The sequence below is a fragment of the Pan paniscus genome, chromosome 7, assembly GCF_029289425.2.
Source record: "Pan paniscus chromosome 7, NHGRI_mPanPan1-v2.0_pri, whole genome shotgun sequence".
Classification (NCBI taxonomy): Eukaryota; Metazoa; Chordata; class Mammalia; order Primates; family Hominidae; genus Pan; species Pan paniscus.
The window spans coordinates 160,917,348-160,931,489 of NC_073256.2; the positions used below are offsets into that span (position 1 = coordinate 160,917,348).

General features: G+C 54.4%; 1 protein-coding gene across 1 annotated transcript in view; it reads right to left on the minus strand.

Moving 5' to 3' along the window:
* Nucleotides 1-1,113: 1,113 nt before the first annotated feature.
* Nucleotides 1,114-14,142, minus strand: part of ZC3H3 (zinc finger CCCH-type containing 3) — a 118,245-nt gene continuing 105,216 nt past the window's right edge. Inside the window, exons 11-13 of the mRNA XM_003819449.5 lie at nt 4,346-4,530; nt 3,440-3,774; nt 1,114-1,546 (exon numbers count right to left, since the gene is read on the minus strand). Coding sequence (XP_003819497.4) covers nt 1,515-1,546; nt 3,440-3,774; nt 4,346-4,530 — 552 coding nt within the window. The 3' untranslated portion in view covers nt 1,114-1,514. The remainder of the gene's footprint in view (nt 1,547-3,439; nt 3,775-4,345; nt 4,531-14,142) is intronic.

A 14,142-nucleotide genomic window follows, 5' to 3' on the forward strand; every position in this document is an offset into this window, starting at 1 on the left:
GAGCCTATTCCCCACCCCCCATGGACGTTTCACGTTTCAGGGGCTATGTGCCAGCCGCAGGGTGGCCGAAGGAAGTGGCACCCATGGGTGGGTCCAGCTGCCCACCGGGCCTGCGGCAGACGCTTCCCGGTGGCACAAAGTGAAGTTAGAGGATCTGGCCGCCTCATGCCCAGCCGGTGCCCACCCTCAAATCTGGGGTCCCAAACAAGGACACAAGCCCCTGTGAACACTTGGGTCTGGGTGAGCTGAGCCAGTGTTGGAGGGGACAGAAGCCAGCTGGGCACACCCCACCCACAGCTCTGGCTTCCAGAATCCGCCATCCCACCCAATCCGGCTGGAATCCCAGCAGGGCCAAGGCCACAGGCTGGGTCCCAGGGCCCCAGGGTAGAGGTCACAGTGATGACCACTGTGGAGAGAACCGGAAACTGCCGCCGTGTCACCCAGCACTCGCTCTGGTGGAACCGTCGCACGAGCCTCGCGCCTCGTCCCCTCTGATGCCAACATCAGGACACCCCACTTCAGGGTGGAGGCCGCGACCTCAAGGGGGCGGAGCATTCTCCCCGCCCGAGTGTGGACCAGGCCAAGGGGCCCTGCGGGGTGTGGGGTGGGCAGTGGCAGTGCCACCCACCCAGAGCCCAGACAGGCAGAGGCTCGTGCATCTGACTCCAGGCTGTGCCGTGGGGCCCCTGAAGGTGTTGCTGGCCTGCCTCGCCCAGGGGCCACCCCCCATTTCTTTGGAGGTGAGGGAAGGTGGGAGCGGATGCCTACAGGAGCCTTGCCCCTCCAGGCCTTGCCTCTCCCAATCCAGGGTCTGTGGCACAACCTCAGCCAGGCCTCCTGGTCAGGCCCCTCCAGCACGGGCACCCGTGCAGGGCAGGGGAACCGGGAGCTGGCCGAGCTGCCCCACCCACCATGGCTCTAGCCTGTTGCATCCGGGTCCCCAGAGTGCCCCCTAGGCCTTCCCCACCCCAGATGGTGCTGCTCAGGTCCAGGGAGAAGCGCCTTCTGACTTCTGAACCATCGTGGGAGGTAGGAAAGGGGCCCCATACTCCTGCCCAGAGGGGCGGTGCTTTCCGCCTGACGGTGGCATGGCAACAGTCAGGACAAGCCAACTAGTTAGGGATAGAACCTTTATTGCTGAACATAAAACACCTGCCTGGGAGGCCTGGCCAGTGGCCTCTTCACTGGGCCGAAAACCTGGGTGGGGAGGGCTGGGGGGCTGCAGGGCCACTGTTGCCAATGGCAGTCGGGGACAGGCCTGGAGGCCAGCCCTGTCTGGCACCCTGGAGGGTGGTGGGGTGGGGACAGGGGCCTGGCTTGGGGGAGGAAGACCAGGCCCTGGGCACACGCTGGTCATGGAAGGTTGAGGGCCAGGCAGGCAGAGCAGTGTCCCTATGGCCCCCAGGTGAGGCTTGGTGGCGGGCGGCCCTCCTGTGGGGTAGAGTGGTGGACAGAGCCTCTTTCCTCTCCAAGGATGAGGGTCTGAGGTAGGTGCAGGCCGGTCCCTGGGGTCCTCACAGACGTGGTTTGATGTGCAGAGGCTTCCCTATGCAAAGAGGGCAAAAGTTAGGTGCCCAGAAACCCCTGGAAGAACCTCCCCAGCCTGCAAAGCTCCTGATCGGGCTCAGGATGGGGGGGCTCTGTCAGCCCAAGCACACACAGCAAGGTCTGCAGAGATATCCTCCTGAGTTCGAGGGAGAAGAGCACAGACAGGCCACAGGCTTCAGCTTCTGCCCCCTGCTGCCAACAGGTCCTGGTGAGCCTCTGTGGCTGTCTAGCCATGGTGCAGGCTCAGTCTATGAGGTCAACTGAGGCTTCTGCCTACAGTCCAGGGGTCCTCCTGGGCGGGCGGCAGTCCCGGCCACAAGGTCTGCAGGGTGGGCCATCAGTACTGGTGCACACAGCACCAGACAGCCCTGCACGTGCAGTGAGGCTGCCAGACACATGAGGCGGCCACGATGCACCTTCCATATGGAAAGCCGGGGTGCACACAAGCTGTGGCGGGGAGGGGCAGGAGCAGAGCAGAGGCCCCAGGGTGAGGTGGGCAGGGCCTGGAGGCAGGCAGTGTGGAGGGAGCAGTTCCCCACAGCGGGGAAGCCCAGGGGCTCCTGCCCCATGAATGTTCACTCACTGGGTGCCAGTGCCTCTCCTCCCTGCCCAGATCTCCCCTCCAGACCACCCGACAGGCACCACGGTGGCCTGCTGAATAGAGATGTCTCCGTGTAGCTGCCCACAGGACTGGGCCTGCCCAGGTACCCCTCTTCAGGGCCGATGAGCCCGCTCACCCGTGCACAGCTGAGTCGGGCCCAGCAGCCAGGGCCCAGGCTACAGACTACACAGGCTCTGACCCGTCAGCCTGCCCCTGCGGTGGCCGCTCCAGCAGCAGCTCCAGCTTCCTACCCAGAGACTGTCCCAGGCACCTCCACCTGCCCGAGCTCCTGGCCATGGCCAAGCAGGGGAGGTTTCTGCAGCCTTTCCAGGCCCCGCCCAAGGTGCACACAGGACCCCTCAGCACCCTGCCCACCTCCACTGGCTCTGGAACTGGCTGCTAGGTTCCTGATCTTAAAAAAAAAAAATACAAGTGGCTGCCTCGGGGCCCCATCTGCTCCCCGACCCCAGAGAGGCCCACCCAGATGGAGGGAGCGGGTGCCCAGGTCTCGTGGGGCGGAGGGTCTGGCCACGGCTCCACGCCCCTGACGTGGAGGCTGCGAACAAGAGGCGGCCCCTCCGAGGCAGGCGTTTGAGCGTGCTCAGCGGAGCTGTTGGAGAAGGCTGCAGCAAGCATCTTCCATTAACGTTACGACCGTGAAATATGACAATAAAATGATAGCCGTATGGTCGCAAATTTGCAGCCCGCCGAGCTGCGTGGGGTTTATCGTCACTCAAACGCGCGGAGAGCTGTAAAATGTTTACAGAAAGGGTCGTTTGCAGCCATAAAATCCTCTTTTCTCTCCTAAACAAGGCTGAGTGGAGCCATTTACCAAGCCCCAAATGCTCATCGGGGGAGAGGGAACATCTGTTCTCTCCAGGAGTGCGTGGTGATCTTCCAGAACAAATTAACAGAAATGGGTGCTTTCTAATTAAATCAGCCCTCAGCTGGGGCAGACTGCGCAGCGGCCACCGCTACACTCGCACCTTGGCTGGCCCTGCCCCAGGGCTGGCAGGTGCACCCCTGGCGCCCGTGGGACTCACCCAGGCCCCACCTGGAGATTCTGACGTGGTGGTCTGAGGGGGCATTTAAAGCTCCCCTGTGCCCGAGCCCGGCCATGCTGCCTACCTGAGCCCTTGGTGAGGGGGGCCCTGGGGGCCCGAGCCAGGCCATGCTGCCTACCTGAGTCCTTGGTGAGGGGGGCCCTGGGGGCCCGAGCCCGGCCATGCTGCCTACCTGAGTCCTTGGTGAGGGGGGCCCTGGGGGCCCGAGCCAGGCCGTGCTGCCTACCTGAGTCCTTGGTGAGGGGGGCCCTGGGGGCCCGGACCCTGGGCTGGGCTCCTGGGCTGGGCGAGGACTGCAGGGAGATGAAGGAAGGCAGCTTGCAGAGCCTGTTGGAGCACGCTGCTGCTAAGGCGGCCTCCTGGAGAGATGGTGCCTCGTGGTCCAAGGAAGCGGGAGGGGATGAGGAGGAGGAGGAGGAACAAGAGGAGGAGGAGGAAGCCTTTGAGGATGCGGGAGAGGCTGACCCCCCTGGGCAGTGGGGAGGTGCAGCCAGGGCAGCCGCAGTGAGGGCAGCCGAGCTGGGCGTCTGCCTGGTGGGGCGCTGGGATGCTGAAGGCTTCCTGCAGGGAAGGAAGGGGCAGACGTGTGAGGTGGGGTGACGGGTGGGGATCCCAGCGACAGGCTGCCCATGATCTTGGCTGCTTCCTGCTCCCGTGGCCCTCCGTGGTCTCAGGGCAGAGCTGGAGGCATAGGTCAGGCCTGGCCCTTGGCCGCAAGGACAGGCTGGGTGCAGGGATGGCCCCAGCTCCACACCGAGCCTGCCCCTCACATCCAGGGCCTTGGCTTCCTGGTCTCCATGGGGCTCCACACCCACATGGCAGGTGGGCTGGATAAGGGGGCCCCCAGACTCCTCCCGGGGCTGGGCCTCCCACCCTGTCCCAGTGAGCAGGTCTCTGTGAGGCCCCACCTTCCTCCATTGGCCAGGGATGCCCTTGGCTCTGTCCAGACTTGGAAGTGGGGTAGGGGCATCTCTGGAGGTCATGTGATCCCCAGCCTTGGATTGGGATTTCTTTCTGGTCTGAGGCCCAAAGAGCTGGAGTTGGCGGGAGCTCAACCAGAGGGCCCTGGGCATCTCCCCAGACAGGGAGGGGCCACCCAGGCTCACATGCACAGTGCCCACTGCCCCATCACCTGGGCCCGTGGCTGGCCGAGACCCTGCTCCTGGTGGTTGCGTCGCTGGGCCCTGGGGCGGGGGACGTGGCTGCCCGCCGACTGTGGCGTTTCTGGGTACGGTGGAGCAGCTGGCACTGGGCGCCGCGGGGACACGCCCCCCTGCGGGCAAAGTCGGGGCACAGCAGCGTGTGTTTCTTCTTGCACTGCAGAGAGAAGGTGTGCAGGTGGGTGGGCCGGCTGGAGGCTGTGGCGCTGCACGGGGAAGGCAAGGAGAGCCAGGCCAGGCCCCCCGAGTACCCACGGGGCCCCATAGGCTCCGTCCAAGTCTTGGGGCCAAAGGCTTCCTCTTGGAAGGCTGAGGCCACCAGTCCAGAGAAGTTCCACCTGGGCCCTCACCCACCCACAAGAGGCCCTCAGCCAACTGCAGGCCCTGGGCACAGACTGAGAGCAGGGCGGGGCTGGGCCAGCGTGGGGACTCCCAGAGCCTGCGGCCAGGCCATGGCTCAGGGCTCTGCCCACCCGCTGCCTCTGCCAGACCCCAGCCAGCCCATCCTGGCAGCACAGAGGGAGCCCGGGAAGGTGGGTGTGGCTAGAGACCTGGGGGTCTTAGGCTGGGCCGGGAGAGGGTGGGGCAGGTCAGCCAAGGCCAGGCTGCACTGGGTCAGGGCTGGGCTGGGCACGCGATCCCTAGCACCTGTCACAGTGCTAATTATACCCACAGGGCAGGGGGTGTGCCAGCCAGCAGGTGCTCTGGGCAGCAACATGGCCCCAGCTCTCCTACCAGGCCCACAGGGAAACACAAAGAGGCTGCCCAAGGCCCCAGCGGCCCAGCCTGGCCTGTGGAGCAGGGCGCCCAGCCTGCCGTTCCTCTGCCCACCCCTCCCGGGCTCTGCTCTGCAGCCCAGCTGCCTGCCTGCCTCGTGCCCAAGGCCTTTCAGGGAGGGTATGCCCTCCCCCTCACCCTGCAGAGCCCACTGCATGGGGCACCCAAACTGCTCTTCATGGGACTAAGCGACAGGCGTCCCCAATGTGAACTGTGACAAGCTCCAAGAGTGGAGCTCAAATCTGTCACGGCACTAGAGTGGCCGGAGTGCTTCCAGCTCGTGGGGTGCCACAGCCTTGAACCCACATCCTCCCAGCCACACAGTCCCTTGCCAGGCACCGGACCTAAGAATCTGGGATCCCAGGTACTGCTCCTGTACCTGGGGCTGGCCGTGAGCACCTGCTCAGAACCGGGCCCTGCACTGTACCCCATACCTTCCCTGGATCCTGTGGTGTGGCCCCCGCCATACCCCCAGGTGGAAGCCAGGCTCAGGCCAGTGCTTGCACCCTCACTCACTCACTCATTCATTCCTGCGACACGGAGTCTGAGTCCCTCTACACAGGGCCTGGTAGTGCTTTGGGGCCCAGAGACCAGGGGCTCCTCAGGGGCCTGCGGCTGGAGAGATGCCCGGTCCTGCAGCAGAGCAGGCTTCAGGGGCCCGGGGGGGGGGGCGGGGGCAAGGCCTCCTGGGGGGGGGCAGGGGCAGTGGCTATGCCTGACAAGGAAAGCCCTGCCACCAGCACAGGCATCCCACGCGGTACTGGGACGGGCGTGGCGGTGTGCAGGTCCATTGTTCACAAAGGGGCAGGACTGCAGGCATCACCAAGGCTGCGGATGCATTTTATCAGATGCACCCACAGCCCCAACAACGGCTGGTGGGCAACACTGGATGCAGAGTGCCCGGCTGAGATGTCCAGAGGGCACCTGCCACACAGCCAGTGTGAGCTGAGGTGTGGGTGTTGGTGTAAACCACGTGCCAGGACTCAGACTTAGTAGGAGCAAAATAATGTAAAATGCACATTTCTTTTTCCTTGATGACATGTTGAAATTTTTGATAGGATGGGTTAAATAAAACATGATTCCATCTGCTTTGGTGTATAATCTTTTTTAACCTTTTAAAGGTGGCTACTAGAAAAGCTGAAATTCACATATGACTCATACATGTCTGTACTGGACAGCGCCGATCAGAACCCTCCTGCAGAACACAACCAAATCCCGAGGATCAAAGAGAACTTTCTGAGGCCCTGCACAGTGGCTCACGCCGGTAATTCCAGCACTTTGGGAGCCAAAGTGGGTGGATCACTTGAGGTCAGGAATTCGAGAGCAGGCCTGGCCAACATGGTGAAACGGTCTCTCCTAAACCGTCTCTACTAAAAACACGAAAATTAGCTGGATGTGGTGGCACGCACCTGTAATCCAAGCTACTTGGGAGGCTGAGGCAGAAGAATCGCTTGAACCTGGGTGGTGGAGGTTGCAGTGAGCCAAGATTGCACCACTGCACTCCAGCCTGGGCAACAGAGTGAGACCCTGTCTCAAAAAAAAAAAAGAACTTTTTGAAATTACTTAGGAGCGATGAAGAAAGTAAAATGATGGAAGAAAATATACAAGGAAACACACTGGACATGAAATGAATCTTAAATTTCAAAGGCCTGAGACCTTCATCTCATGTTCACTAATGAAAAACCCAAACCAGCCAATCAAAACCCCCAGAAAACTCTCCAAAGATCTGGAAATGTATCACCATCTGTGGAACAGCGAAAACAGGGCTTAAAGGAAAATACATAGCCTTAAATGCTTATATCACAACAGAAGACCTAGCTTAAAAGTTAGGGGGAGAACAGCAAATGAACTCAAAGCAGAGGGAAAGAAAAACAAAATAGGAATTAAAACCAAGAGAGTTAAAAGTTGGTTCTTTTAAAACAGTAATCAATTTATCCAATAGGGTTAATCAGGAAATAAAGAGAAGGAAGATGTAAACAACGTTGGGAACGCTAAGCGTGTAACTAAAGATGCTGCAGATGATGAAAGACACCGCACGCTGTGATAACAAACGTCATGCCAGTATGTTTGAAAACACCAGTGAATCGACAAATTCTAGAAAAACTGACAAGAAAAATAAATCCAAGTATTTCTATAACCATGAAGAAATTGGAATCAGTAGTTAAAAAGCAAAGCTCCAACCCAAAGGGTTTTACTTGTAGTTCTTTTTTTCCTTTTTTTTTTTTTTTTCTGAGACAGAGTCTTGCTCTGTTGCCCAGGCTGGAGTGCAGTGGCACGATCTCGGCTCATTGCAACCTCTGCCTCCTGGGTTCACGCCATTCTCCTGCCTCAGCCTCCCGAGTAGCTGGGACTACAGGTGCCCGCCACCATGCCTGGCTACTTTTTTGTATTTTTAGTAGAGATGGGGTTTCACCTTGTTAGCCAGGATGGTCTTGTTCTCCTGACCTTGTGATCCACCCACCTCAGCCTCCCAAAGTGCTGGGATTACAGGTGTGAGCCACCGCACCTGGCCTTTACTTGTGGTTCTACCAAATACTCCAGATGTACAATTCCAGTCTTCCATGAACAAGTCCACGTATAGAAAAACACAGAACACTACTCAGCTTATGGGGCCAGAATAATCTTGAAACCAAATCTGACCAGGACTATATGAGAAAAAAACATTTAGGCCAATATCACTCATGAAAAGAATGCAAAAAGTCCTACACAAATTATAAACGAGAGTCTTGCAATGTGTAAAAACACTAATATATCAAGGACCAAGTTGGATTTATCTCAGGAATGCAAGGTTGGTTTAATATTAGAAAATCAATGAACAAAAATTAGCACATTAACAGGTTAAAAGAGAAGAATCATATGATCACCTCACAGATATGAAATAAGTATTTAATAAAATTCAACAGTTTTTTAAAAAGAAACATTTAGCAAATTAGTGATTGAAGGTAACTTCCTCAGCCTGATATACAGGGTTTCTTAAAAGATAACTCCCAGAAAGCATCACATGTCAAGGGGAAAGTTTGGAAGCCCACTATCATCACCAGTCAATATTGTATTGGGGTCCTATCCAAGGCAGGAAGACAAGAAAAAGAAAGAAAACTTGTTTGGACTCAAAAGAAGAAGAAAAAAAGTCATTATTTGCAAATGACATAATTGTTTATACAGAAAAATGCAAGAGAATTTATAAACTAATTACTAATATAGTTCAGCAAAGTTGCTGGAGATAAAATCTATATAAAATTATATTTCTATACGCCAATGAACAGTGAGATAATACAAATTTTAAATATACTATTTATAGTAATAAAAGTATTAGGAATAAATCTAACAAAACCTAATCAAGGGCTGGGCACAGTGGCTCACGCCTGTAATCCCAACACTTTGGGAAGCCAAGGCAGGCGGATCACCTTAAGTCGGTGGTTGGAGACCAGCCTGACCAAAATGGAGAAACCCTGTCTCTACTAAAAATACAAAACTAGCTGGGCATAGTGGCACATGCCTGTAATCCCAGCTACTCAGGAGATTGAGGCAGGAGAATTGCTTGAACCTGGGAGGTGGAGGCTGCAGTGAGCCCAGACTGCACCATTGTAGTCCTGCCTGGGCAACAACAGTGAAACTTTGTCTTAAGAAAAAAAAAAAAGATAATAAAGAACCTTATTAAAACACATTAAAGGTAGGAGGCCAGGGCGGGAGGGTGGGAGGATTGCTTGAGACCAGGAGTTCGAAATCAGCCTGGGCAACACAGCAAGACCCTGTTTCTACAAAAGATTAAAAAAAACAAAATTAGCCAGGTGTCATAGCATGTGCCTATAATCCCTGCTGCTTGAGAGGCTGAGGCAGGAGGATTACGTGAGCCCAGGAGTTGGAGGCTGCAGTGACCTATCATCATCACAACACTGCACTCCAGCCTGGGTGACACAGTGACACCCTGTCTCTGTCTCTTAAAAAAAAAAAAAAAGACATTAAAAGGGAGGGTCTAACTGAAGAAATACAGATGTCATCCCCACAGGCTGGCAGCTCATTGCTCTGGGGACAGATGCCCATTCCACCAAACCGAGCTACAGATTCAAGACAATCCCAATCAAAATTCCAAGTTTTTTTAACCTGATAAGAAAAATCTAAAATGTATTTCTGGGAGAATAATGGTCAAGAATAGCTGAAATTCGTTCTAAAAAAGAACAAGGTGAAAGAACTTGCTTTATTATTATGAAGCTCAAATAATTCAGAGCATGGTTTGGCTCAGGGACAAACTGACCAATGAACAAACAGAGAGCCAGAAGCAGAGCCCGCATCCACGCAGACCTTACCACAGGAGGGAGGGCTGCACCGCACACCCGCTGGAAACAATGGGCTTTTCGAGGCCAGGCGCTGTGGCAAAATGAAACTGGACCTCACCGCACACACCACACAAGAAAATCACCTCCAGCTGGATGAAAGTCTCAATGCGAAAGGTAAACACAACAAAATATTTAGAGGCAACTGAGCACAATCTGGTGTAGAGAAGAATTTCTTATTCAAGACACTAAGGGTGCAAAATGTAAAGAAAACTATAAAACTATGTCCGTTAAAATCAAGAACTTCTGATTTTCAACACGTCACAAAGAAATGCAAAGATAAACCACAAACAGAGAAGACATGTGACTAACAGATTAAAGTCCAGGACATTATATGTATTTTTATGTTTGTTTATGTTTATAAATTCCCTCTGAGTCAGTAAGAATCAAACAACCCAAAAGAAAAACACCCTCACCCTCACCAAAAAGATTCCAAAAATCACCAAAAAGATTTTCCAGAAGCGAAGACACAAAGGCCTTAGAAACATGGGAACAGGTCTTCCACCTCAGTTTACATCAGAGAAATACCAATTTAAAATATCAGACAGCTTTTAATCCTTCTAATGGTCAAAAAGTAAAAAAAGGTTGAACACAGCCTTCACAGAAAGCACAGAGGCCCGTCCAAGCTGCCGAGCGTGACAGGCCAGGCGGCCTGGGTGGGCTCATGTTTCCAGCTAAGCCAATGTCCACACTGCCTGGCCACGCACTGAGGCACTGCTTCCCACAGGGGGCCCTCTGGGGCCTGGACTGGGGCCCGCAACCGGAGAACTGTCTTCAGATAACTAATTGGTCGTCTGCCTTTTCTATCAGCACCAAGACAGTGGAGAGCCTCAGGTGAATCTCCCAGGCACCAGGTCACCTCTTCCCCAAGCCAGCCTGGCCCTGGGAGCATGGTCCATAGGGAGACTCTTCCAGCCTGTGCTTGCGGAGCTGACATGAAGGGCACAGGGACTGGGCCAGGCTCCACGGCGCTCTCTTCCTTGGCCAAGAGCAGGCTGATTTGCCCAGCTGGCTTGACCACAGCAGCTCCCTCACCACCCGTGCTGGTTCAGCCCAGGGCCTGAGGGGCCCCTGCCCTACCACAGCACCCAGCCCTGCTTAGTTCTCTCCTGGGGGTGAGGCCCTAACCCCACAGCCAGCAGCACCTCTGACGGCTGTGACGCACCCTTTGTCCCCAGCAGAGTTGCCAGCTTCCTTCTCACTGTCCAAAATCAAAGCTGGCCCCTCTACCACCACCAGCCACCTTGGAGGACGTGTTCCAGACACTTCTATCCACGCTCTCCATCTTTCTCACGCTCCTCTGCACTCCAAAATCAGTGACTTCATGGAATGTAGTATCTTGGAACAGAAAACAGCATCAGGGAAAACTGAGGAAATCTAAATAAGGTCTGGAGTTGACAGTTACACCACACCAAAGTGGATGTCTCAGTTCTGACAGCGAGATGGTACATGAGTCCATTCTCGCACTGCTATAAAGACATACCTGAGACTGGGCAGTGTATAAAGAAAAGAGGCTTAACTGGTTCACAGTTCACAGGCCGTACAGGAAGCATGGCAGCATCTGCTTCTGGGGAGGCCTCAGGAAGCTTCCAATCGTGGCAGAAGGTGAAGTGGGAGGGAGGCACTTCACACGGCCGAGCAGGAGGACGAGAGAGAGCGGGGCAGATGCTACAGACTTTTAACTGACCAGATGTCATGAGAAGCCTACCACAAGAACAGGACTCGGGGGATGGTGCTAAGCCATTAGTAACCGGCAGGGATGGCCGGGTGTGGTGGCTCATGCCTCCCACCACTTTGGGAGGCTGAGGCGGGTGGATTGCCTGAGGTCAGGAGTTCGAGACCAGTCTGGACAACATGGGGAAACCCTGTCTCTACTAAAAATACAAAATTAGCCAGGTGTGGTGGTGCATGCCTGTAATCCTAGCTACTCAGCAGACTGAGGCAGGAGAATTGCTTAAACCCGAGAGGCGGGGGGTTGCGGTGAGCTGAGGGAGTGCCATTGTGCTCCAGCCTGGGCAAAAAGAGTGAAACTCTGTCTCAAAAAACAAAACAAATAAACAAACAAAAAATTAGCCAGGCGTGGTGGTGCATGCCTGTAATCCCAGCTTCTAGGGAGGCTGAGGCAGGAGAATCGCTTGAACCTGGGAGGCAGAGGTTGCAGTGAGCCAAGATAGTGCCATTGCACTCCAGCCTGGGCAACAAGACTGAAACTCTGTCTAAAAAAAAAAAAAAAGACAAGGCAAGTCCTTTCTACCTATGAACCCATAAAATCAAAACAAGTTAGTGACTTCCAAGATACAATGGAGGCATAGGTATTGGGTAAATACTCCCATTTCAAAAGGGAGAAATCAGCCAAAAGAAAGGGGCTACAGGCCTTATGCAAGTTCAAAACACGGCAACGCAGTCATTAAATCTTAAAGCTCCAAAATCATCTCCTTTGACTCTACGTTTCACATCCAGGGCACAGTGATGCAAGGGGAGGGCTCCCAAGGCCTCAGCCAGCTCCGCCGCCATGGCTCTGCAGGGTTCAGCCCCCACAGCTGCTTTCAAGAGCCAGCACTGAGTGCCTGCAGCTTTTCCAGGTGCATGGTGCAAGCTGTCGGTGGATCTACCATTCCAGGGTCTGGAGGACAGTGGCCCTCTTCTCACAGCTCCACTAAACAGTGCCCCAGTGGAGACTCTGTGTGGGGGCTCCAATGCCACATTTCCCCCTAGCAGAAGTTCTCTATGAGGGCTTGACCCCTGCAGCAGGCCTCTGCCTGGACATACAGGCTTTTCCACGTATCCTCTGAAATCAGGCAGAGGCTCCCGAACCTCAACTCTTGCACTCTGAGTACCTGCAGGCTTACTACCACGTAGAAGCTTCCAAGGCTTACTGTGGTTTGCACCCCCTGAAGCAGTGACCAGAGCTGTGCCTTGGCCCCTTTGAGCCACAGCTGGAGCTGGACTGGCTGGACACAGGGACCCAGATCCTGGGGCTGTGCAGGGCAGTGGGGCTCCGGGCCAGGTCCAGGACACCATTCAGTTCTCCCAGGCCTCACGCCAGTGATGGGAGGGTCTGACATGAAGGTCTCTGAAATGCCTTGAGGCTTTCTCCCCATTGTCTTGGTTATTAGCACTTGCCTTCCTTTTAGTCACACAAATTTGTACAGCCTGCTTGAATTCCTCCCCTGAAAATGGGCTTTTCTTTTCTACTACATGGCCAGGCTGCAAATTTTCCAAACTCTATTTCCCTTTTAAATATAAGTTCCAGCTTGAGGTCATTTCTTTGCTCACACATATGAGCACAGAATGTCAGAAGCAGCCAGGCTACACCTTGAACACTTTGCTGCTTAGAAACTTCCACCAGATTGGTTGTGTACAGTTGCTCATGCCTGTAATCCCAGTACTTTGGGAGGCCAAAACGGGCGGCTCACCTGAGGTCAGGGGTTCAAGACCAGCTTGGTCAACATGGTGAAACTATGTTTCTACTAAAACCCCATCTCTACCAAAATACAAAAATTAGCTGGGTGTGGTGGTACATGCCTGTAACCCCAGCTACTTGGGAGGCTGAGGCAAGAGAATTGCTTGAACCCAGGAGGCAGAGGTTGCAGTGAGCTGAGATCGCGCCACTGCATTCCAGCCTGGAGCAAGACTCCATCTCAAAAAAACGAACAAAACAAAACAAAACCAAACCCACGAAATTTCCACCAGATAGCCTAAATCATCATTCTCCAGTTCGAAGTTCCACAGATCCCCATGGCAGGAACATAGTGCAGCCAACCTCTTTGCTAGCACATAACAAAAGTAACCTTTGCTCCAGTTCCCAATAAGTTCCTCATCTCCATCTGAGACCTCCTCAGCCTGGACTTCACTGTCCATATCACTCTGAGCATTTTGGTCACAACAATTTCACAAGTCTCTAGAAAGTTCAAAACTCTCCTCATCTTGCTGTCTTCTTCTGAGCTGTCCACACCCTTCCAACCTCTGTGGGTTACCCAGTTCCAAAGCTGTTTCCACATTTTCAGGTATCTATATAGCAACGCCTCACTCCTCAGTACCAATTTTCTGTATTAGTCCATTCTTGCATTGCTGTAAATAAATACCTCAGACTGGGTAATTTATTTCTTTATTGAGACAGTGTCTTACTCTGCTGCCCATGCCGGAGTGCAGTTGCACAATCTCAGCTCCCTGCAACCTCCACCTCCAGGTTCGACCGATTCTCATGCCTCAGCCTCCCAAGTAGCTGGGATTACAGGCATGTACCACTGTGCCCAGCTAATTCTTCTATTTTCAGTAGAGATGGGGTTTGGCCATGTTGGCCAGGCTGATCTTGAACTCCTGGCCTCAAGTGATCCGCCCACCTCGGCCTTCCAAAGTGCTAGGATTACAGGTGTGAGCCACTGCACCCAGTCAAGACTGGGTAATTTATAAAGATAAGAGGTTTAATTGGCTCACAGTTCACAGGCTGTACAGGAAGCATGGCAGCATCTGCTTCTGGAGAGGCCTCAGGGGGCTTCCAATCGTGGCAGAAGGCAAAGGGGAGGCGAGGCACTTCACGCGGCTGAGCAGGTCAAGAGAGGGGGCTGGAGCAGGAGGTCCAGAGAGGGAGGAGGTGCTACACACTTTTAAACAGCCAGATCTTGTGAACATTCCATCACAAGAATAGCACTGGAGGATGG